The sequence below is a fragment of the Bos javanicus genome, chromosome 19 (genome assembly GCF_032452875.1).
Source record: "Bos javanicus breed banteng chromosome 19, ARS-OSU_banteng_1.0, whole genome shotgun sequence".
In the NCBI taxonomy this organism is placed as follows: domain Eukaryota; kingdom Metazoa; phylum Chordata; class Mammalia; order Artiodactyla; family Bovidae; genus Bos; species Bos javanicus.
The window spans coordinates 25,150,087-25,174,754 of record NC_083886.1 but is presented as its reverse complement, the minus strand read 5'-3'; the positions used below and the strand labels follow the sequence as shown (position 1 = coordinate 25,174,754).

At 51.6% G+C, this 24,668-nt stretch overlaps 1 protein-coding gene across 8 annotated transcripts in view; it reads right to left on the bottom strand.

The window, feature by feature from the left end:
- Positions 1-186: 186 nt before the first annotated feature.
- RAP1GAP2 (RAP1 GTPase activating protein 2) overlaps positions 187-24,668 on the bottom strand; it is a 201,896-nt gene continuing 177,414 nt past the window's right edge. For 7 of the 8 annotated variants that reach the window (XM_061390696.1, XM_061390694.1, XM_061390697.1 and 4 more), the window contains 9 exons: positions 24,227-24,361; positions 15,324-15,461; positions 13,480-13,598; positions 10,410-10,523; positions 10,007-10,124; positions 9,385-9,511; positions 5,806-5,882; positions 5,358-5,396; positions 187-4,509 (listed from right to left, as the gene is read on the bottom strand). In XM_061390696.1, the coding sequence (XP_061246680.1) occupies positions 5,388-5,396; positions 5,806-5,882; positions 9,385-9,511; positions 10,007-10,124; positions 10,410-10,523; positions 13,480-13,598; positions 15,324-15,461; positions 24,227-24,361 (837 nt within the window). In that variant the 3' untranslated portion in view covers positions 187-4,509; positions 5,358-5,387. The remainder of the gene's footprint in view (positions 4,510-5,357; positions 5,397-5,805; positions 5,883-9,384; positions 9,512-10,006; positions 10,125-10,409; positions 10,524-13,479; positions 13,599-15,323; positions 15,462-24,226; positions 24,362-24,668) is intronic. The other variant, XR_009731268.1, reaches the window with a different exon arrangement.

Genomic DNA, 24,668 nt, shown 5'->3' with positions numbered 1-24,668 from the left:
AAGAGCAACTTGATTGGCTATTGAGAATGAAGCTGGAGGGTGGGGGGTGGGTGCCGGTGGTCAGAGGGATGTTTCTTGATTAATACATCTACAGGCTAGATACAGCCCATGGGAATATGGATTCAGTCTCTGATGTACTGAAAGATGCTCAGGACTGGGTCCTAGGCAAAGAAGTCTGAACACTGATGGACACAAAATATCTTATTTATTGTCAATTTCTGCAAAGACACATTTAAGCAACAAAATATACATTTGTCAACTTTTAGAATTCATTTTATACATTAACAAATACAATGTGCTACCATAGCAATAAATTAAATGTACACTATTTACATTACATAGGCAGTCAGGGGTGGGGGTGGGGGTCTACAAATCACCTCCTCTGAAAGAGGAAAGACAGAAAAGTCATCATCACATGGATCATCATCTCCAAGCTACATCTCCAAGCAGGTTCTAGCACACAGAGGAATCTCTTCACACTTAAACGGCGGCACTCCCCAGGCTGGAGTGTGGAAGGGCAACGCCCGGGATAGGGGAGAGCTAACACACATGCTAAGGAGCGGGAAGGGGGGGATTAACCCTTCCAAGTAGAAATGTCACAAAATCAGAAACGATGGCATTTAAATTCCAGTCTTCCAGCCATACACTCTGTCCCTGGGACTGATAAGGACAGGACAGGGCCCTTGCCCCCCAGTAGTGTCTCACTAGGCAGGACTCCACTGTCCTTGGCCTTGGTGGGGGGTTTCTCCTTTCTCCCAAAGAGGCACATGGCCCTGCTGAAAGGAAGGAGCTGTGGGGTTGGGGTGGGTAAGGAACTGGCGATAAAACAGCCATCAGAGCAGAACAGAATGCCCCAGTGGGGGCCCCCAGGTGGTAGGAACAGCCCTGGCAAACTGCTGACTCTCCCTGCTCTGAGAGAGGGGTACCTGGAGGCTGGAGAGGAGCCATGGGGCCCCTGCCAGCCACCGGTAGCCATGAGATCTGTTTGAACCTCGACCGTTCCCCCACAACAGACTTGTCTCTGTTGACTAAGAATGAATGAGGGTAGTGTTTGAGTTGGCACCTTAAACAGTCAGGGTAAGAACATGAAATGGGCTATCATTCCTTGAGCTGAGGTTTTTATTGACTACCTTTGTTTAACGATCGGGGAGAGTTCAAAGAGTTTCCTTTTACCACTTTTCTCCTTAACTAAAAAAAAAAAAAAGGAAAGTGAGGTTTGGTTAACTGCATCTTTGCCCAGGCCTACACCCTCATTACAGATAGGGACTGAAGAACTAATGTCACTGAGGAACAGTCCCTGAAATCTCTTTCCCTCCTTGTTTTCTTTGCCTGAGCTGGAGGCAAACCCCAGGGCCCTCATTGAAAAAAATCCCAAAGAACATCCCTCCTGAAAAGAACAGAGGCTGAGACTGAGCCCCACCAGCACTTGTGGCTGCTGACACCTCCCAGCCAGTGCCGAGAAACTGGCTCACTGGCTTCCTCAGATCTCAGGGCCCCGGTAAATCCAGTCTCTTGTTCCACCAACCAGATAGGTAGTGCCGAAGAAAGGGCTCTGGGTTGTGGATTCTCATCCCAGCTTTGCCACCAGCTGACTATGTGACCTCAAGCAAGCTGTTTCCCTTCACTGGAGCTGAAGGTTCTCATCTGGAAGGTGACACGGTTGGATTAGATGCTAAAAGGGGCCCGGAAGGCTTGGACATGGAGATGAAGCTCACAAGACTGAACCACAGAATGTTTTTCCCATTTCCATCCACTAGCAGCAATAGAAACTCTAGCTAAGACCTTCTCTCTCCAGCTCTCTCTGCATCTGTTTTTAAGCCTTAGCTCGGTAGAGGCATATGGATGCCCAACAGAGCTGAAAAGTATAGCTTCTTCCATGAGGTCCCAGAGCCAAAGTTACGTCCAGGAAATATGTCTCTGATGGGACGCCTCAAATGCCAGCAAGAACACCATCAGGGATGAGTCTGGTCATAAGGACCAAGGAGGTTGGAGCAACCTTTGAGCCTCAAGACTACATGGGGCAATAAAAGGAAAGACCTTCTGGAGCAATGCAAGAGGGGGATGGAGTGAGCAGCCTTCAGGAATCCAAGCTGCCAGTCCCATGGTCCAGAGGACAAAGGGAGACTGGCCCATCCTCGTTCTCCTTCTCCTCCACAGCCCTGGACCTCAGTGGGGCTGATGCGGTACACTCTAGAAGCCACAAAATAAACTTCCTAGATGAAGTGAGGGAGGGACATTTCAGATCCTGCTCAGAGCATCTCCATCAGCACACAGAAGATAGAGGCCACTTCTCAGGTCTGTTTCTTAGGGAGCCCATGTAAGCCTCTCAGTTTCTCTGGACATACTGAGCGATCAACCCGGACCCTGGCTCAGAGGCAGGGGGCAGAGCCCTCCGGGAGCTGGGGGCTGCAGGAAGAGCAGCCAGAGCAGTGGGGGAAGGTGGGTGGAAGGTTCCCAAGTAGGACAGAATGGGGACCACCTGAAAACCCCAGGGGACCCCCAGAGCACGACAAACACAGCACAGCACAACCACCAGGCGGCTGTAAATACAGCTACGCAGAGAAGCCAGCCAGAACCTGGAACAGCTTTTAAAGAAATAGAGTTTGACCTTTCAAGCTCCTTCAGAAGCCCAGCCAAGAGAACTCTGCCAGAATCCATGGGCCTCATTCCAGCCGTGGGCGCTGCTACGGGGATCTTAATACAAGCTAAACAGACATTGTTGACCTTCTAACCAGAATAAACCTAACCGGACTAGTACTTTGAGCAAACACATTTCCCAGATAGCGTGAAGGGGAGAGGTCCACCCAACCTATAAATAGGATCCCACAGAGTTCACGTGAGTTGAGGATGAAGGACCACGATTTTGCTCTAAAAGCAAAAGCAATGGGGAAATTGTCACATCAGTCAAAAAACAAGTGTAACCTTTTTACGTCTTGCCTTGGGGATAGGCCCAGATCCTGATGCAATCACAGCATTTGGAAGTCCATGTAATCTGCTCACTGAAACAGGAGCCTAGCGGTGTCATCCTGGCAGCTGTGTGTCACTGAGGCCCCATACACACTTGGAGCTGTGGCACCCCTCAAGGGTCTGCTCTTCAGACTGTTTAACTTGGAGGACACCTCCTCACCTTAAACCCCACCATGGCCAGTCAACAGAAATGACCTATCACTGACTCAGATGGCTGAGAAGAAAGGAGGGCCCACTTCTCAGAGAGCAAGCCAGCTCAGCCCAGCAAAGGGTGAGGGTGCAGATAACAGGTAGTGTCTGAACTATGCCCAACAGGGACCCAGGTTGCAAGAATCCCACTCATGTGACAAATGCTTACAGACTTGTGGCTGGAGAGGAGAAAAGAAGGATTTAAGATTTAGGGTGGATCAAGCCCTGATAAAACCAAAGGGCTTAGTAGCTGGAAAAAATCCCCCAGGGTGCTGGCGGAGTCCAGACATCTAAACTGCAGAAAGACACCTCCCATCCCCACACCTAAGCTAGACCAACCCATCCAATTGTCCCCCACCCCGCCTCTTGGGCTCCCCCTCTAAGTGGGGGATGGAAGTAACTCTCTTTGCCTCCTGTGAACCTCCATAACCAGCAGCAACTTGGCTCCCAGCCAGCCCTTGGCCCTGAGGTTCTCCTTGGCCAAGGCCCCTGCATGCTCCTGGCTCTCCCTGAATACCCTCCCACCGCCGCTGCCCACCCCTTTGTGGGAAAGGTATCCGCTCAAAGGGGAGAGGCTGACGACTTCCCTGGCAGCTACCGCTTTCCTGCAGGAAGTAAAGCCGTCCAAGAAGAACACGCCTCCCACGCGTGCCCAGCTGTGTGTCTCAGCTTCACCCGGCCACATAGCTCGAGATCCCGGGGCAGCAGGGACAAAAGCAGTCTGGCCTGATGTCAGCAGGTGGGTAAGAAACTCCCAGCACAGAAGCAAGTAGATGTTGGGAGCTCCAGACACGAAGGAGCAGCAGAACCGGTTTCTATCAGGACGCCTTCTAGGATGGCTACAAATCTAGATTCTTAGAAAAATGCTCCCTCCGCCACCACTAAGTGCATCTGCTTCGGGGAAGGGAGACATGCTCAGTGTGGCTGCAGCCTCCTGCCTACCACGTCCAGGGTACGGCGCTGCCCCTGCCTGGGTGTAGTGCCCTGCTGTCAGCCTCTGCTGCCCACCTCACCACTCTCTCTGCCTCTCTGGACTCTGACTGGTACCCTATCCCCCTCTTCCCTTGCCCAACTCTTTCCCCTGCAGACAAAACGAGATGACAAACGACCCAGACACACATCACATAGGGCGGTCAGGAGCACGGGGAGCCTGGAGGAATGAGGCCTTGCCCAGAGACGGGGAGGTACTGGCAGGGACGGGCAAGGCTGTGGCCAGGTCGGGACACTGGGACAGACAGCTTGTCTGGTGGCCAGGTGGCCAGTGGAAAAGCAAGCCTGTGACGGTCAGAGTAGTGGACGGCACCCCCAAACTTCTGGAATAGGAGCCTTCTCCGAGACAGAATCGGGGCTTCCCTGGAAAAAACAAGAAGGGAGAAGATGATCGAATAGTAGGTAAAGGAAGAGAAGGAGATGCTTGTGCCCACACGTGCTTAGGATGGGTGGCTGCCAGATACAAGGGTGCAGAGCTGCCACCACCTGAGAAGTTGGGCACAAACATTACTTTAGTGAATGAGGCGTCTGAAGTCCATACTGGAAGTGGGAATCCAGGTTTGCATAATGAGCGCTCAGTTGCGCTCCTCCCCCTGGTTCCAAATGTGACTCAAACCCCTGGGAGCCCCATGGCAGGGAGAAGGCTGGGCAGTCAGATGGGTCTTTAGTAACTTCCTTAGCAGGAGGCCAGGTCTTGGCGGTGGAGAGCTGGACCCATGCCCTGCTCTGCTGAAAACTTCATGAGTCCCTGCCTGAGGCTGGGAGTAGGGTTCCCCTTGGGCTCACGCTGCACAATGCTTAAGAAACCAGGGCATCTCTGGACACACAGGGAAGACATGTCTCATCTCAGAGAACTGGACAAAGACACAAGGAGACAAAGGCTGCCAACACAGGAAGGCCAGGGGCCAACTGAGGAAGGAGGGCTCTGGGCTACTGCCCTCTGCATGCGGGAACAGGCTGCTCTGGGGAAGGGAGACTCAGTGAGCCTGGTCCAATCCCACCAGGCAACCCTTCCCATGGGCACCCAAGGCCGTGTGCCCTCTTCCCCATCCAGACCTGAGTCCCACCATAGAGACTCCAGGGAAGAGGCACTGGCCCTCCCCAGCAGTCAGGATCTCTCTGGCCATTCTCTGGGTATCAGACCACCAGTACGCTCAATCTTAGTGACACACCCTCCCTCGTGGCCACAGCAGGACCAACACCTGACCCACCTTTGACAAGCGAAGGACTCCTCTTTCACATTAGTGACCCTGTTTCAAGAAAAATCCATATGAGAGTTTTAAATCACTAGACCACATAATCCCCAGTGACTACAGCTTCTGTATATTCGGTGCTCATCTCTCCAGAGAGCCTGGGAAGGGACATGAGGCCCAGGAGCCAATAATTTCCAACTTGCATCTGCCTGTGTCCAAGGGTGTGGCTCTGACACAGGAGGTGTGGAAAGGTGGCTGGTGAACCCCAGGCTGATGCCTGCACCATGGGGACCAAGGGGGAACCAATGGCACCCCCAGATCAGACCAGAGCTTCCTCCCTGCCCCCATGTGAGGTGTGAGGCACCCTCTTCCTCCAGCCCCAGGAAGGATGTCTGGCTTCTGGAGGAGATGGGCATGTAGGAGGTGGAAGGCTCCCCCTGCTCCCCCGACGTCCCCAGATCCTTACCGCACTGGAGCTGGCATGACTGAGCTTATCAAAGCGGAATTTCAGGTTTGACCTCGGGGAGTTTCTGCTTTTGACATCTAGGAAAAAGAAGAATGCCCTTGAGAGGAGGGTGGGGCTACAAAGGTCACTGGGGCTAGCGGGTAAGAGCTGGATAGGGAGCCCCAGAGAAGCAGGGGGTGTCCTCTCCACTAGGCACTCTAGCTGACCTGTGCCAATTCACAAGAGCCAACTCTCACATTTTTAGAAATGTCATGAGCTGGTTGTTACAGTTATCTTTTTTTAATTCTACAAGCTTACAATTAAACAAATTATATTCATCAAAGGTAATCAATACTCAGAAGTCACCTAGTTATTTCAGTACATTTTACTATTATTTATTCTCCTAAGATTATTTACATCCATTATGTCTGATGCTTGTGTGTGCTTAGTCGCTCACACATCGCTCAGTCACATCTGACTCTTTGCGATCCTTTGGACTGTAGCCCACCAGGCTCCTCTGTCCATGGGATTCTCCAGGAAAGAATACTGGAGTGGGTTGCCATGCCCTCCTCCAGGGGATCTTCCTGATGCAGGAGTCCAATCCGTGTCTCCTGCACTGCCAGCGGATTCTTCACCACTGAGCCATCAGGGAAGCCCCCATTGTGTCAAGTAGTTCTTCCCAACTCCATGTCACATGGATGCTTGAGATCAGCCAGGAATAGTCACACCACGGAAGTCAGCACACACTACAAATCAGAGCTTAATTTAATGTTTTCTTGTCTAGACATAAGAAACTCATGGAGCATATGTTAATAGAACGGATTATACTCGAAAATGTGTTCGTCTCTAGTCATTACATTGTGAATGGCACAAAAAACTGAGAAAACACTCTTTTCGTATTTGAAAACTATTATCTGATTCAGCAGAGAAGCTGCTCACATCACTGACAAAATAATATCAATCAACATTCATGTCAAAACTATACTCATTCATCATCTGGAACTTTATGTTTTCTACAGATACAACAGTTAGGCAAATATCAATAAAAGCATTTTGTGAGAATCAATTGACTCTGAGGAATTTATAGTAAAGAATGTTGTACATTTTGTTAATATCATTATTTATAAATTATGTGCTTCAGATCCTTTAGATCAGTAAAATTTACAGTAAACATATGCCTGTGTGTGTGTGTGTGCGTGTGCGGTGGGACAGCCAGTTGTTAAACGCTGACAGCACACCACTGGCAGGGCACTCCCTTGGCTTTCTGGTTTTCCTCTGGCTGAGATAATCTACAGCTTGGTATACTCCATCTAGAAACTGCTGACTTACTCTTGGTGCTTTATATTCAAAGCTTCCACTCGGTGCTATGACTACCTTTTGGTGAGAGCCGCTAGCACCCTCTCAGGATCCCAGGGAGCTCACGTATGAAATGACCAATGGCCACGGCATTGGAATTATGGAAGACCGATGTCAAGCCCTCCCAGCCACCTCCCTCCCCTCACCCCTGTCTCTTCCTCTAAAACAGGTTTCCAGATCTCCACAAGCCCACCCCAGTCCTACAGGTACAAAGCACAAGTCTTGTGGGGCTGGGAGTGAGAGGCGGCCCCCTCTCAGGGTTAAACACTCCATGGGAGGTGGGGTTGCAATAAGCACAGGCCGGAATCGCAGACCTATTGGAGGTCCCCTTCTGCCCCAGGTGACCTTCAGCAAGTCACACCTCCTTTTACTCAAAACCTTATTTATTTTGATATTTATTTAATATCAAGTAGGATCCAGGCTTGGTTACAGATTCAATCATTCCTTCAATATTTAATTAATAAGCCTTGTTGAAAAAAAAAATCAGGAAATTCACATTACTACCCCACTTTACAGATGAGGAAACTGAGACTCAGAGAGGTGGGCCTATCAACGCTGCACCAGGATCAGAACCCAGCTCCACAGCTGCTCAGCCACAGAAGGTTGCCGCCCTAACATGATGATTGTTTACTTGGGAACCATGCCTTCTCTTTATCCCTAACATTGCATGTATTTGTCAACACTTCTTCACCATGAGAACCCCAGAAGCACCGTGGTTTAAATGACCCTGCTGGCCCCCTGGCCTTAAACGTTTCTATCATTTAGACTAAAGTTCCTGAACCCCAGCCTGACATTATGGGCAAGACAACTCTTTGTTGCGGGGCAGGGGGGTGGCAGGGTGGGGGGGTTGCCTCGTGCACTGTAGGGCACTTAGCAGCATTCCTGACTTCTGCCCAGGAGATGCCAGCAGCACACTCCCCTCCCACGATCATGAAAATCAAAAATCCTCCAGACACTGAAAAGCATGCCCTAGGAAGCAACATCTCCCCCGGTTGAGAACCACTTATTACACTATTGTTTTCTTCCTGTTATTCAATAAATACTTAGGCTAACAGTTCTGCATCTCTTACAACCGTAAGCTTACTTGCTCATCACACAACCAACCACAGGAGGTAGGAAATATTCCCTTCCCTCCATTTTTCGTTTGGGGAAACGGAGGCACAGAAAAGACTCAGTAACCTGCCCATTGGCACATCACTAGTAAGTGGAAGACCCAGGATTTGGAGCCAAGCTCCAGAGTCCTCCACTACATAACACTGCCCTCCTCAGGGCAGGACCAACACTCTGATTTCCACGCCCGCCCAGTGCCCAGTGGTGCCAACCACACATGTCTGCTTGGACACCCCTTGGGCTCCAACCCCTTATTCGCTCCCCAGAGCTGGCTCCTCCTTCTCTGCCTGACTGCAGGGATCATAGGAACCTGAAAAGCCCACACTCTTTGCCTTCCCTGAGCCCTCACTACTGAACCTGGGCACGCCTTGAATCCACATCCTTCTCCCATCACCCCATACACCATCCATGGCCCTGTGACCCCTCGCCACTCACAGTGACCCCTCACTGCTCTCCCTCCCTGCATCCACTCCCCACCAACCCTGTCTATTCAGCCAGCTGCAGTCACCAAAACGGTCTCTCCCCTCCTTCTAGTTAAGGACCTTTAAAGACTGAAGGCCCTTCAATGTCTCCCACTGGGGGCAGGATGAAGCAAAATCCTCACCAGGGGCCCCGTGGTGCTCCTACTGTCTAACCGCTGTCTGCCCTCTGACACGTCCCCTCGTGCACTCCAGCAGTACTGAGCCACACCTGGGTCCCGTACACGGCCTCTGGGCTCCTCCCAGGCCTCCCCACTGCGGTTCCGTCCACCTGCACCACGCTTCCCGCTCCTTATCGCTGTATTATCAAGATGGTCTCTGTGGCAGAAAGGCCCTGGGTCGGTGATGGGCTAATGGAGAAGTCAGGGGAAAGAGCCTCAGCTTTCCAATCACACTGTCTCAACACCTCTGGCAAATCACTGAACTCTCTGAGCCTCAGTTTCCCCATGAGTATGGAGGGGATGAGAACACAGCCTCTGGAGGGTGATGAACAGATGCAGTGAGCCGGCAGAGCTGAAGGCCCTAACACTTTGGGGTTGAAATGGAAACAGGGCAATTCAGTGTGCCTGGGGCTCGAACCCCACCAACAGCGGCCAGGCCACAGCCCCGCCCCTGCCAGCCGCATGGTCCACACTGCCCACGAGACACCACCAACCTGTTGGACTCCGGCTCATGATGATGGGGGTGGCGGCTGCCCCCAGGCTGGGGCTCTCGCTGCTTGGGGACGGGCTGTAGACAAACACCTCCTGCTTGAAGGGAGAGGTTGTGGACGGCTGGCTGCTCTGGGGAGAGAGGCTGGGTGAGCCAGGCAGTCCCACCCTCCCCAGGCCTGAGACAGGCTCCTACTACCCCACTTGGACCTGCTCTGTCCCTTTGTTGCTTACAGCCTCGATTCCAACCTCTCCCCTGCCCCCCAGGAATTGCCCCTGACCCAGCCCCATGGAGAGAGATGAGCCCTCCTTCAGCTGGGAAGCCCACCACAGGGGCACCATTCAGTCTGACCTCTGACCCCTGCTGCTGATACTCCTGAGGGAGTATCACTCTGAGGAGTGAGGGAGTGTCACTCTGGGGGAGGACCCCCCACCCCACCCTGAACCACTGCTCCCAGAGGGTGGACATGGCTGACTGGGCCCTCTCCCATTTCCTCACTTCCCCTTTTACCCGCTGAGCCTGTGTGAGGCTCTGCCCACAGGAGCTATTTTAATGCACAAAGCAGCATCCGCCTGGGCCCAGGGTGCCCCTCGCTGCTCTCCAGGGCTGGACGGGGCTGCACCTACCCCACTGTCACACTCCTCCATGGCCTCGCCCTCCCCGGCCGTGCTGCTGAAGCTGCTGGTGCTGGAGGAGGAGCGGGAGATGTTGGCTCGGCCGTTCTCCTTCAATTTGATGAAGGGCCTGCAGGGAACAGGAAGGCAGGCAGGCCCTGGTCACACGCCGAGACGCCCCCCACAGGCCCTCCCTGAGACTGAGGGTAAGGCAGGCCTGGCAGACCTGAGCTTGCCCACCAGCAGCCCCCCAGCACCGCCACCCCCTCCAGCAGGCCCCTGCTTTGGTGTTGGCTTTTGTTTCAGAGAGTTCCCAAGGCAAGAGAAGCTGGTTGTCAGCCGGCCAGGAGTGGAGCACATATTCTGGGGTCCCGGGTGGCTAAAGCCCCCACCCCACCCCACCTCACTTTCTTACTTCTCCTTGTTGGGGCAGATTTCCGGAGAACTGGGGTTGGATGAGGTCTCAGACTTTATCTCCTGAGAAGAGTGTCCGCCCTCCGGGGTCTTGGGGTTGCTGGATGCACTGTCACTGAGGAAAGGAGGATGAAGAGGAGTGAGGCCAGGGGGCCAGTCCACAACCCCCCCACCAGCACTCAGCACCATGGGGACCTGTGGGGTCATAGTGCCCCCCTGACAGCGTGGCCACCAGGACCTCCACTCCCATCCAGACCTCCTCAGACACTGTGGCAGACCACCGAATCCTCTGCTCCATCAGAGGCTACTCCAGGTTCCCGGGTGAGAGTCAAGAGTCATCAAGCAAGAGTTCTAGGCTGGTGCCCCCAAGCACAAGTCCACCATCCCCTACCCCTGGCTGGCCATCTCACACGGCAGAGCTCTAGGTCAAGAGCAGGCCACAAAGGGAATGGAGGGGGTCTGGGACAACCACACCTCAATGGGAAAAAAAACCCAAGGCACATGGGCTCCCCAGGGTGCTATCCAGGCTACCACTGCTCAACTCCAGAGGCTACACTTCACACAGACTGTAAAACGAGCTCCCTGGGTCCAGGTGATGAAGTGGCCCTTGTGCTGGGAAGTGGGTCACTTTCAGTCTGGAGCTCCAGGGTTTCTTCCTCTTCTAGCTTAACAAAGACCAAGTCCTGACACCCATTGCCCTGCTCACTTTTGAAGACATGATGGCCCTGTCTTCAATGCACTTTTATTTGTATAATAGCTTTATTGAGATATAATCCTTATACAATTCACCCATTTGAAGTGTGCAATTCAATGGTTTTCAGTCTATTCACAGAGTTGTACAACTATCACCACAATCTAATTTCAGAATATTTCAGCCTCCCTGAAAGAAACTCTGGATGCACTTACAGTCGCTGCCCATTCTCTCCTCCCCCAACAGCCACTGGTCGACTGTCTCAATGGATTGGCCTATTCTGGATATTCCGTATAAATGGAATCATGCGACGTAGTGCGGTCTTTCTGTGACTGGCTTCTTTCACTTAGCATCGCATTTTCAAAGTTCATCTATGCCATAGTAGGTACTATGGTATTTCACCACTTTTTACTGCAAGCAATATTCCATGCTAATTTCATTATTTTTTTATTGCAAAGTAATATTCCACGTTATGCATATACCACATTTCAGTTATCCATTTTTCGAGGGATGAACATTTGGACTATTTTCACTTTAGGCTATGAAGGACGCTGTTATGAATATCTGCATGCTACTTTTTATATAGACATATATATTCTTTCTCCTGGGTACATACCTAGGAGTGGAACTGCTGGGTCATTCAGTAACTCTCTGTTTAACCCTCTGGAGAATTGCCAGACTGTTTTTACAAGCAGTTGCATTATTTTACACTCCCACCAGCTATGCAAGGGAATTCCAGCTTCTCCATATCCTCACCAACATGTGTTATTATTTGTCTTTTTGTTATTATTATTAGAGCCATCCCAGAGGCAAGAAGTGCCTCAATGTACTTTTAATGAGGTGCTAATGACCTCCTAGGGCTTCCCTGGTGGCTCAGACAGTTAAGAATGTGCGTGCAATGTGGCAGACGCAGGTTCAATCCCTGGGTCTGGAGGATCCCCTGGAGAAGTAAATGACTACCCACTTCAATATTCTTGCCTGGAGAATTCCATGGACAGAGGCTACAGTCTCATGGGGTCTCAAAGAGTCAGACACAATTGAGCAACTAACACTTTCACAATGATCTCCTGGTTGTCAACCCAAGCGGGGTTTGAGTCTTTGAGTTGGACTTCTCTGTGTACTTGGCAGAGCTGACTCTCCCTCCAGGAATGTCTCTTCTTCTGGCCTCTGAGATCCATCCCCTACCCCTGTATCTCCAGGCTCTCTCTTCTTTCATCTTCTCCCAAATCTTCCTTACTGGCTTTCCTCTCTCCACTTGCCCCTAAATGCAGGTCTTCTCCAGGCATTCTATACACCCTATGGTGTGGCCATATTCTTTGGTTCCTCTTTAAACATCACTTCCACCCCAGGAGCTCCCAGGAGCTCTCCAGTCAAGAGCTCTCTCCTAAGCTCAAGACCTGCAGTCTGATCACTCCCAACTCTGCCCTTCTCTCCTGGGGGCCCACAAGGACTTACTCACATTTACAGGTTTCAAATAGAGCTTTTTCAGCCCCTTCTGTAAACATGCCCCTGGTCCTGCATGCTCAAGCCCAGCGGATGGTGCACCATCCAGGGCTGCAGACAGACAACCTGGAGGCCTGGACACCAAGGCCTCCCTTCCCTTCACAAGATGGTAAGCTTCCACAGGCAAGTTTTCATCTTCTGTAGCTCCTGACAGAGCACGGAGTGCAGCACAGGGCAGGCACTCAATGATGCTGCTTACTGAATTAAATGATAAGTGGGCTCAGTGATTAAATGATCAGAATGGCCATTAGCAGGAACAGGTGAAGTATGATGCAATATGAGAGTTATTTTAAAACAAAAAAGAGAGAGAGAGAGCATTCTAGAAACCCAGAGGAGGTCTGATGAACTTTGCCTGTTAGAATCAGGCAAAGGTTTCCATAAGAGCTGATATCTGAGTAAGCACTGAAGAAGGGGGCAAAGAAAGAAAAGAATTGTAGTGACGTTTCTGCATGCGTGCACACTAAGTTGCTTCAGTCATGACCAATTCTTTGCAACCCTATGGACTGTAGCCCACCAGGCTCCTCTGTCCATGGGATTCTCCAGGCAAGAGAGTAGGTTGCCATGCCCTCCTCTAGGGGATCTTCCTGACTTGTATGTCTCCTGCATTGGCAGGCGGGCTCTTTACCACTAGTGCCACCTGGGAAGCCCAGTGGTGTTTCTAGTCTGGGGTCAAAATGCAAATTGTAAAGCTTTGGAAAGTCCTGTGCAGAGACTGCCCAAACCTGCCTTGGTGGATAAAGAGGTGAATGAGTGACGGGGGTGTGCAGGTGTCTGAAGTGGGGACCAGGTTCAACAGGAAGCCATCTCCCGATCTATGCCAAGCCCTCCCCAAGGTGCGCCTCTGACAGCTGCAGCAGTGGTGAGAACTGACAGTTACCATCGTGTCCGGCTGTCCCCTTGGCCTTCAGAGCCCGTGTGCAGACGGGGGAAGAGCCCCGACCTCCGCTTTATGGGGCTCCGTGACTGGTTCTTCGCCGTTGCCACCGCCACAGGAGGCTGCCAATGAAACTGCCAGAGTGAGTGCTGACCCCCCAAACTCAGCCCTCCTTCTCCTCCTCCACCTTTCCCACCTACAAATAGGCCCTGGTCTGGAGGAGATCCCAGCAAGCAGCAAGCCAGCCAGGAAGGTGAGATCTAATAATGGGGGAATGGGAGCTGGAACCCTGAGACTCAAGCCACCTGCAGCCTGTTTTCCTGTGTTCTTAAGCCAAACCTGTTACCCAGCTAACAATCTACCAAAGACCAGAATCCCTGGAGGTCAGGGTCACCCTAAGGAGAGTCCCACATATTTAGAAGGACAGGATGACTCAGACTGAGAACCACAGAGCTGAGAGTCCTGAGAGAGACCTGGACCAGTCTCTGGCCTTCACCAGTGAGGATGCTAAGGAGCCCAGGAATGAGGAGATTTGGCCTAGGTCATATGGCAAACCCCCAACAGACAAGCACACGTGCCTGGGCTCCTGACTCTACCAAGAAATGGGTCCAAGCTGGTGTCACAGATTGGACCCAATAATAAGACTGAGAGCAGCAGAGTCGGGTGCACACACAGCTCCAGGCAAGGGGAGCCCAAGACTGTGGCTCTGCTTCAGCCACATGCAAGGGGACCATGGAGAGCTGGGAGACCGTGGAGGGGGAGATGAGAGCCTATGGCCAACATTTAGAGCCCATCAGGCTCCTAACCCAGGTCCCAGCTTCTGCCCTCCACCTCAGGCAAGTGACAAAACCCTCTGGGCTTCAGTCTCTTCATCCACAGAATAAAGATAAAACGGCCCTACCCTGCTCATTCACAGACCTTGTGGGAGGAACCAGATAATAATGAAAACATTTGGTAAGTTAAATGAATTATGCGAGGGACTCCCCCAGCAGTCCTGCAGTTAAGACCACTTTTCAATGCAGGAAGCATGGAATTAAGGTTGGGGAACTAAGGTTTCACGTGCCATGGAGTATGGCCAAAAAATAAATAAATAAATTGTGGGACATTATTTATAATACTAATGATTAGTATCGTGGTAGACATGTTCTGCAATGAAAAGAAAAAAGTCTAATCCATGCAAATGCAAAGTCACTTTGCTTTTTTAAAGAATTCACTGGCTCCTTGGCTGGCCAGCTTCTGGTGTGAGCTGACCAGACTAAAACCCACAGACCTGCCAGGTTCCTTCCTTGGGAACTGTCTACACAGTGACTAAGAACTCAGACTTTGGATCGGCGAGACCTGCATTCAAATCCCAGCTCTTCAGCTTAGCTGGGTGACTTGTAGCAAGTCACTTAAACCCTCTGGGCCTCCTTTTCCTCCAGGAACTGTCACTGGAATGGATCAGATAATGTTCATGAATGATATAGCTCAGTGCCTAGTGCTCAGCAAAGCCCAAAGCGGGTGGGGGCGGGGTGGGAGACAGCTACTGTTATCATTAATAAGAACAAAGGAAGGACACGCCTTTCACAGTCAGGGGTCCCAAGCCCCGAAGCAAAGAGACTCACTTCAGGCCCATTTTGCAGGGTTGGCTCTGAGGTTGACTCAGTGGTCGAGCAAACTCGGGGAACAGGATGACAAAAGGGCCTCTAGGCCGGGCCAACCCCAGGGATGCAGGCTCCATTTCAGAGGCCTGGGCTCACTCCCCAAACAGCCTCAGTTTCCCTCTGTCATCCCTGCTCTAAGTTGCCTGGCCCCAGCCTCCCCCACTGGGGCCGGGAGGATGCCACCCCCGGGCAGGCAGCTCTTACCGAGAAGGTCGTCTTGGTGACCTCCACGCTGTTATGGGTGATGCCCCCGCTGAGGCTGCCGGGGATGCCCCCGCCATGCTGCTTCTTCTGGCTGCTCACCATGGTCTCCATGGAGTGGCTGCGCACGCGGATGGCCCTCTGCGGGGAGAGCAGATGACAGAGGCCTAAGGGCTGGAGTCTGGTCCCTTTCGATGACCGTGTCCGCTTGATCGGGTCTGCAGACGCAGCCCTCAGCATGTACACACATGATCACACACTCACACTCACTACTGTTTGCAATTTTAATATACTCCATGCTCTGGGCATGGGTGGCTGTTTGCAGGCAGAGGTCAGAGAGGACACCAGCCAGAAGAAGTCTAGGGACCAATGTCCCAGCTCCTGGCAAGGTGGACAAAGGCTGTTATCTTCATCTTACAGGTGAGGAAAGAGAGATTTGGACAGCCAAGTAAACCCGGGTGACCCTCGTCTGGCTACCACCTCTCCAAGCTACAGCTTCCTCGTCTGTAAAACAAGAATGATGCACTCCATGCAGGATCACGTGGGGACTAAATATGGTCATGTGCCTGACCCCAATCTGACTTTTTCTTGCACAAATTAAATGTATTTCTATATTTATGCACCAGCTAGTCCTTCTGCCATCATCCCAAAGTGTGCTGTGTGCAATGTGGAATACATTCACCTTGCTGAACCATAAGGAGCTCTTACTAATCCACACACTGAGCCTTCCCTCGCACTTGCAGGGGCTTAAGAGATTATGAAGACAAGCCTCCAAACTGACACAGCTGCTGGAAGAAGAGATGTATGCTCAGACCGGGCAGAGGCGTGGGTTCTTGCTGGGGGCATGGAACTGCTCAGGCCCATGTAGGATCACCAAAGCCCAAAGGGCACGTGGGCAAACAGTGACGTGTCCAGGAGGGGACAACCAGGATGGCCAGGGGCTTGTCACAGAGCAGGCAGGGATGAGAAGAGCTCAAATCAAGGCTGCTGAGCCCTCAGCAGGGATGGGCCGAGGAGGTGATGACCACGCCCTTAGGCGGCTCTGCAGACCAAAGTGGTTCTGCAACCAGATTCATGGGCAGTGGTCCTCCAGAGGCAGTGCTCAGCTTGACCCAGGGGAGGATTTCCTGACCAGGGAAGGCTCACAGGATCCCACCTACCACGTGGATGCTACTCCCTGGTTCTGGACGCCTTCAAAGATGACTTGAATGTTTAGGAAGGGAAGTTCTCTCCCATCACCTCCCTTTCATCACTCATTCGGTGACTCAATAATACAGCCAGGAGGCAATGCAGCTTAGAGATCACCAGCATGGAGTGCCAGGGTCCTACTGCCAGGACTATATCTGGACTCTCTGCTCCACCACCTATCAGCTGGTGTCCCTGGTAGGTTCCTCGGCTTTTCTGAGACTTACCTGTGAAGTGGGATGGAGGAGATCTACACTGCAGGGCTCTGGTGAGCTTGCACACAGAGGGCCCAGAGCATCATAAATAACCCACGTATGCGGCTACTCTATTGTTAGTGATAAGATCTGTTGTGTGACTCCCGTGTGCCCAGCACTGTGCCAGAAATAAGGAGATTTAAGGGAAGGGAGTCAAAAGAGTTGAAGACTCAGCCCCTACCCCCAAGAAGCATACGCGTCAGCTGGGGGAACAGGACACGTTCCTTAAAAGTAGGGTGATGCCAAAGACCCAGGGCCAGTGCGGGGCGCCCTCTGCGTTCAGTAGCTGTTCAGGGCCCCGGGGCCTCAGGTCCACATACAAACGTACATGCACACACTGCCTTAGTTGCTCACAAATAGGTGCCTTTCCCCTCCACGGCCACGTCACTTGTTGGTAGCAGAGCCACCACTGTCCAATGTCCCCTCTTCCTCCTTGAGACAAAGGACTAAATCATAACCCCCTCATCCCCCTGCCAGTAGAACATGAGGGAATGCCTTCTGGGGGCTTTGGGGAAAGGTTTCCTCAATGACCCCCAAAAGAAATGTGACATGTCTGCTTCTAAAACCACAGCAGCCACCTGGGGGCCAAGAGGCATCAAGCCTGAGGGACGAAGCTGACGAGCTGAGGATGCCAGAGGGGAAAGGAGAAGAAACCTGGATGACCATGAGCCACCTCAAGCCCTGTTTGAAGTGAGCTAATGGACTTTCCTTATTGTGTGAGCCAGTAGAACCTCAGCTTCAGAAAATTGACGTGGAAGGATGAACATATAGACACAGCTCCCATCCTCACGGGGTTCATTCCCACACTTGCACACGCATGTGTCAGCTTACACACTCCACGAGCCAACCTCCAGATGGTCTCATGTGGGAGAGCTAACCTCCTTCCCTCCCTTAAAGTATCGAGAGAAGAGCTTGGTCTGCGGCACAGTGGTCCCAAGAAATCAGCGTGAATGGTGCCCCCAACTCACACAGCAGACCCCCTGGGGGTGTCTCCTCAAGGTCAGGCTCTGCTGAGAACCACAACCTGCCTGCCTTTCCGTCCTGACAAGAGAAGCTGGTTCAGGAAGGAGCACTGTTTGCAAATAAGCGTGAAACCTACCAACCTCCCATTCCTCATGCCACCTAGCCTCTCCCGTCTGAGCGAAAGACACCCCTTAAGGGATCTCATCTCTCTCCTCCTCTCTCCCTTTCTAGGCTCTAGAGTCACTGAGCAACAGTTTACTGCAACATGGTTAAAACAGCCACCACATTCTGTTCATTTCATCATGCGAAGATCATTAAGTCACGGACCTTTTGAAGAACTGAAGGCAGGGAAAGCAGGGTACCATGCTAGGGAGTCCCCAGATAAATATCAAAGATCCTTAAATGAATCAAGTGCTCCATCAATCTCAGCATCGCTTCATTCCATGGGTGCCCTCAGGTGCCACCAACACTGGCCATCAACAATGCCGTGTCAACTAGTCATTTATGTTCTGATGTGTTCCCTGCGATCTCTTTCCAGAGAACATCTGACATGGATAATAAGCCCTGTGTGATGGTATCTGGTCTACTGAGCTCCACATACATGATCTTATGGAATCCTGCCATTCCCAGATGCAGAGAGGACAGCACCAATAGAAAAGGTCCCTAGAGGTAAATGATGACCCAGGTCACACTGCAGGTAAGAGATGGAGCCAGGACCCAAACTCAGAACCTGGTCTCTAAACAGAAGGGCTCCAGGATCCCAAAAGTGGTTCAGATTCAACATATAATTCAACTGGTTGATGGACTGAAGGTGATCAGGAACCATGAAGCTTTAGCACCTCCCCTCCACCACCACCACCACACACACACACACAAAATCTCCAACAGTGATGTCAGGGAAGAAACTTCTTGAATGCCCCTGATGCTGCTGTTTGAGTCAACAAGACAAGAAAGATAGATAATGGACTGACAGGGAATTCCAGGGATGTGCAGGGCAGCCATCTGCTGCTCAAAGCAAACAGGAGGGGGTTTGCATCCTGGTTCTTCCCTGTAGAGCATGTGAACCTCCCGGAGACAGTCCTCTGGCCCATAAACATGAGGATGACATGGGTGTGCCGGACACCTCATGTGATACCTGCATGCTCGGGGTCAGCCCTCCTCCTTCACCCTTAGGGACCAAAGGAGACCAAGACAATGGCTCCCTCCAAACCCTAAAATAATGCTTGATTCGGACAAAATCACCCAGTGACATGGTCTAAAGTATTCCATCAGTTTCAGCCTGCTATAGAGCTGGAAGCACCAGGCTTCTCAAGTTGGGCAGAAGGTAAAGGGTGAAGATAAGAGCAGAGGGCAGTGCTGTAGAAAGAAGAAGGCAAGGGTGCAAAGGCGCATGAAACCTTTGCAGGAGCATCAGCCCTGCAGGGACCAACTCGACCTGTTCCCACTCACCCCAGTACATCCAGTGCACCGCCCCTCTGCTTCCCACAGACAAGCTCCTGCTTCCAAGGCTGCCTGTGCCAGCAGCGGATAGCATGACCTTTGGAAAGGTCTTCTGCACACTGATCTGAAATCTTAACATTTCCGGCCCTTGGAATCTCTGACTCGTCTATTCCCAATTCACACAACTATCCCTACCTGTCCTCACAGTCTGCTCTCCTACCAGCCAACCACCTCCTGTTGCATCGCCATCCCCAGTCACTAGGGTTTCCCAGCCCTCAGTTCACCTCCTGGCTTACCTTCAAATGAGTTCTCCTCTGGGAGAGTCAGAAAAGAGAGAGGGAGTCACTTTCTGGGTACCTGCTCACGTCACTTCATTTCAGCTGGGGAAGGGAGCTGAGTACCAGTTAGCATCATGGAGGAAGCACATCTCCTCCAGGTCAACCACAAACCTATCATGCTTACAGATGGGTTTTGTGGTGTTCCAGTTTAACAAACTCAAGACACAGTGCCCAGACATGAGCACTAATGGGGACATGCCTACTGATACTCTGGCAAGCACCAGAGGTAGGGAAGGGCCTTGGAGAGAAAGGTGCTAATTGCTGGCCTGCTGGGATGGCTGCTAGTCAGGAAGTACTGAGGTCCATAATGGGTCTTTGGTCCCTCTAGCAGCCCAGTGGGATAAGGAAATATCCCTCTGCATCTCCACCTCGACAGACCAGAGCTCCAAGCCACAAGCTACAGGGCTGCCCTGCCTGTAGGGATTTCTACAGGGATTTCTGCAGCTCGGTGCTCCTCTCCTGCCACTAGGGGTCAGAGAAGACCAGTGCATCACCTACCACATACCCTCAGAGGTTGGGAAGTCACCTGACCACTCCCTGGTTGCTGTGGTCCCAGTTCCCCTGACACTGCGTGACCATCCCCTCCATGGTCCTTCATCCCCCTTCTTCATGATGAGGTCAGCGGAGGGTTAGCTAGCTAGCGGGCTAGCTCTGTGTTTCTTGCTTGGGGTATTAATTCCCTGATAGCTCAGTTGGTAGGGGTATTAATTCCCTGATAGTTCAGTTGGTAAAGAATCTGCCTGCAATGCAGGAGACCCTAGTTTGATTCCTGGGTCAGGAAGATCCAGTAGGGAAGGGAAAGGCTACCCACTCCAGTATTCTGGCCTAGAGAATTCAGTCCACGGGGCTGCAAAGAGTCAGACACGACTGGGCGACTTTCACTTTCTCTCACATAGCATGTGGATACATCAAGTATCATCACTCTTCTCCTTTTATTGTGTGCATGCTTCGTCACTCAGTCATCTCCGACTCTTTGCACCCCTTTGGACTGTAGCCCGCCAGGACGAATAAAAACTTCATCAATAGGTGGCAGTGGTTCAGAATGGCATTCGAGAACAATAGTCGAGAGGTCACTGTTTTTCAGTAATGTACACTCCTTTTAAAGAAGTCTTCTTGCAAGCCTCCAAAAATATGTTCACAGACCTCCAACAACAGTGGTCCCTGGACTGTATCTGCAATATACCTACCTAGTCCATAGAAATATCTTTTAATGGTGAGTTTCAAGGTAAAAGTTTAGCCTCTATAATTAGAAATATGCACGTACAGATAGATGGATACTTATGCGTATATGCGTGCTAAGTCACTTCAGTCGTGTCTGACTCTTTGCGACCCCATGGAATGTAGCCCACCCGGTTCCTCTGTCCATGGGATTCTCCAGACAAGGCTAGTGGAGTGGGTTGCCATGCCCTCCTCCAGGGGATCTTCCCGACCCAGGGACTGAACCCACGTCTCTTATGTCTCTTGCATTGGCAGACGGGTTCTTTACTACCAGCGCCACCTGCGAAGCAGGTGAGATAGATACTCATCTAAAGCAAAAGTGCAAAATTTCAAAGGGTTTGTAAACAGGCAGATTCCTCAGAATATCTCTAAGCATCTCAGTTTGAAAAGCATGCCTTGATGCTCACAAACGAATGGTTCTGTTTCTCATGAGAGAAAAGCTTAAATGAGAGCCAAGGGGATTGAAGTAACAGGTGAAGAGCTATTCTAAGTAGTGTGCCGGGCAGCACAGCCCAGGGCAGTGATGGGTCTGCCCTGGAGGTGGAAGAAGAACAATCACAGAGGCCAGGGGAGAGAGGACTGACATGGCTTTCAGTCCTGGGAATTCTCAGTTCTGTTTCCACGTGCCTATGAGATGAGAAATTTGACAGGAGAGAGATGAAACACGCAACTTTTCTTCCTGAGGTCATTTCCTGCACCGTTCCTATGAAAGATTCCACGGAGGTCTGAGTGAGGAGTTCCAAGGGAATGCCAGTGATTCTGACACCCAACACCACTCAAGTGGCCCCTAAAGAAATACCAAAACTAGAGACGGTTTCCTGAGCTGGGTCAGACCCAAGGCAAGGTCACAGGCACGGCCCAAACATCAGAACCCTCCCATCTACTGGGCTTCATGCCACTACACCTGGCCTGCCCCCAGCTTGGGAGGCATGCAGGCAACGATGGAAGGGACAGGGAGAAAGAACTTGAGTTCCCAGCAAGGTTTGCAAAAAAGAAGCTGATCATAACTGGCAGAGCTCTGAAGGCTTACTCGGTGTGACTGACCATGTGACTGACCATGACGGTGACCGTGACATGACTGTCCCCTTACCCGACAGTGCTACCTCAAAGACAGACAGGGAAGCAGAAAGCAGAAGCGAGTCTATCTTCAGCCTACAGTTGGAAGGATTTAGGGTTGAAAAGATGGATTCCCTGGATTACAGGATCAAAGATGAGCAATGATAAAGTCTTGAAGCATCTCTCTTGGAAAAGCCCTTTAACTGGACCCCCTGGAGTCAAAGATACTACTGCTTCCCCAGCTGGAGGCAAGAGCCTGAACAAATGGCCTCAGGCCACTCTCCCTTAGACCCACAACCTGTCTGTAGCTGCTGGGGCCATTTTATCCACTGTCCACAGCCTACACGCTTTTTCAGGTTATAGAAACATTTGAAATCTAAAAAACTAATTATTAACTCCTCGATACAGAAAAAAACCTGCAAAACCGAAAGCAACAAAGGTTTCATTACATGTCTGCAATATACAGCATGATGTTAGCTAGCCAACTGCAGCTCGAGTCTTACATGAATTACATTGACTGTAGGACTCAGGAACAGCTTGATGTGCTTGCTGTGATGGGGGGTGGGGGGAGCCTACAAAGGTTTTCCCAATTACCTGGTATGGTCACCCCTCTCTTGGCTGGGCTAGCCAACCTGGCTTCCTCCTTCCTCCCCTTTCATCTCGTCTCTTATCCCTCATCCCCCTTTCTTCTTGATCTCCCAATTTCTATTTCACCCTGCCTGGCTCTGACCATCAGGACTGAAACAGATGCCCCAGGAATCTCCCGCCAGCCTCAGCAAGCAGCTTGGCTCCTACCCCCACCCCTGTGAGGAATCTCAGCAGCTGGCCCCAACTAGATCAGCAGAGCCCTGCCCTGCTCTCTGCAGTCCAGCCTGGCAGCCAGGGATGGACCCCAGGCTTGTCCAGGCCAGGCTAGCATGGGTGGAGTCCTAACAGAGTCGGGAACCAGGAGGCAGTGTCATGTAGCTGTTAAGAACAAGAGCCTTTGGAATTTGGCAGACCCAGATTTAACTCCCGTGTCTGCTGGGTGACTTGGGACAAACTGCTTTGTCTCTTTGAGTCTTAGCTTCCTCACATGTAAAATCACAACCATCATTATTAAAACTGAGTGTGAATTATCAAACCAAGATTATCATGCCCATAATAACAGCCTTCCTCACAGGGCACAGAGGGCAGTCGGGAGGCTTTTGATGGGATCATGTGCATTAAGCTTTCACTTTCCATGAAAACAGTAATACCAGCTAACACTTCCACTGAGCACTTCTTGTATTCCAGGCCACATGCACTTTTCCAGGCATCATTTCAATGAGTTTTCCCACTGACTCCACGACAGAGGTCCTATTGATCATCCCTGTATTGTCGGTAAGGAATCCGCAGCTCAGAGACTTTAAAGACCATGCCCAGGATCACATAGGGCTGGGATTCTAATATGGGCAGGTCCAACCCAACCTCACACATACTGCCACCAAAATGGCAGCTTTATAAATCATTCTGCAATGGGCAATCCAGCAGAACACAGACCTAAAAACCAGAAAACCTGGGTTTGAAACAAGGCTCCACCTCTCCTGTAGGGGTAACATTTCGAGCAGCCCTTTGGCCTCACTCAGTCTATCCCCTGGTGTGTGAGTGAAAAATATTGATTTGGTCAAAAAATTCGTTCGGGTTTTCCCATAAGATGTTATGGAAAAATCCAAATGACCTTTTTGATCAATCCGATAAAAAGACCCAAGTTCTGCCAACTGCACAAGCTGACAGCCAAGCTCAAATTGGAGGATGGGTGTAAACACTGGGTAGACCAACCAGCACTTGGCAAGCATGTGATGATTAACCTTTTATCCCAAGTGTCTGTCAAAGCCCGACTTGAACACTTCCAGAGACAGGAGGTTCACTACTTATTTTAGTAGCACTCTCCGGTTAGAAAAGTCTCCATTTTGCAAAGTCCACAAGGACTTGCCTGTAACTCCATCCCACCGGCCCTGGCCAGGTTCTCCACTGCCCTGCCAGTTGGGAACAACCCTTGCAGTCTCCCACACTGGCTGCCAGAGACCCCTAGGGCTTGTGTCCTTGCCTCTGCTATCATCCTGCCCTGGCGTCCCCGACCACAGAAAGAGGCAGATGGAAGCAGTAATGTTCTTATTTTGCACAGGCTCCTCTCCTGCTGCTAACGCTTCCCCTGTCTCTGCCTACCAGACCAGGCCAGGAGGAGATGATACAGATCAAAGAAAGGAGGTAGAAGATGGCCAGAGACACTGTTGGTGCTCTGACTGCTCACATTCCCCGATGCCCCTGCCCTCTGCAAACACCTGTGATGCCCCTGCTGCCCGCCCCCCTCTGGCTGGCACTTGGGCTCTGGGGTCAGGATCACGAGGACTTTGTCCTGCTGTCTTCCAGGGGTCCACCCCCACACACACCTCGTTGTCCTAGCAATAGCCAGCCACTCTTGTGTCTGTACCTTAAAAGACTCCAGGAATCCCCCATGGCCCCCATTCTCAAACTTGTCCTCTTCGGGGCCCAGTCCCAGCATGGCCTGAGTGTGGGCATGGAGTTCATCATGAAGGTTGTCCAGGAGGGCGGCCCTCGTCCGGTCCTGGAAGGGAAAAGGGGCGTTGTGAAGCTGGCACTGGTGGCAGAGGCGTGCCCTCTCCCTGGGGGGATCCAGACACCTGGCCCAAGGGCTGCTATTCTGATCAATTGCATCCGGGCGACGGTGTGGACCTACCTCCTGTCTGGGCTCCACACTCACAAATGCTGCAGCTAACTCAGGCCTTCTGCCCTCTACCCTCTGCCCCTTTGCCCTGGACCATCCTGCCCTCCCACGGCTCTGCCCTGATGACTCCCCACCCAGATCTCTTCCCCAGGTGCCACCTCCATGTACCCAACTACCCAGAGCTCTT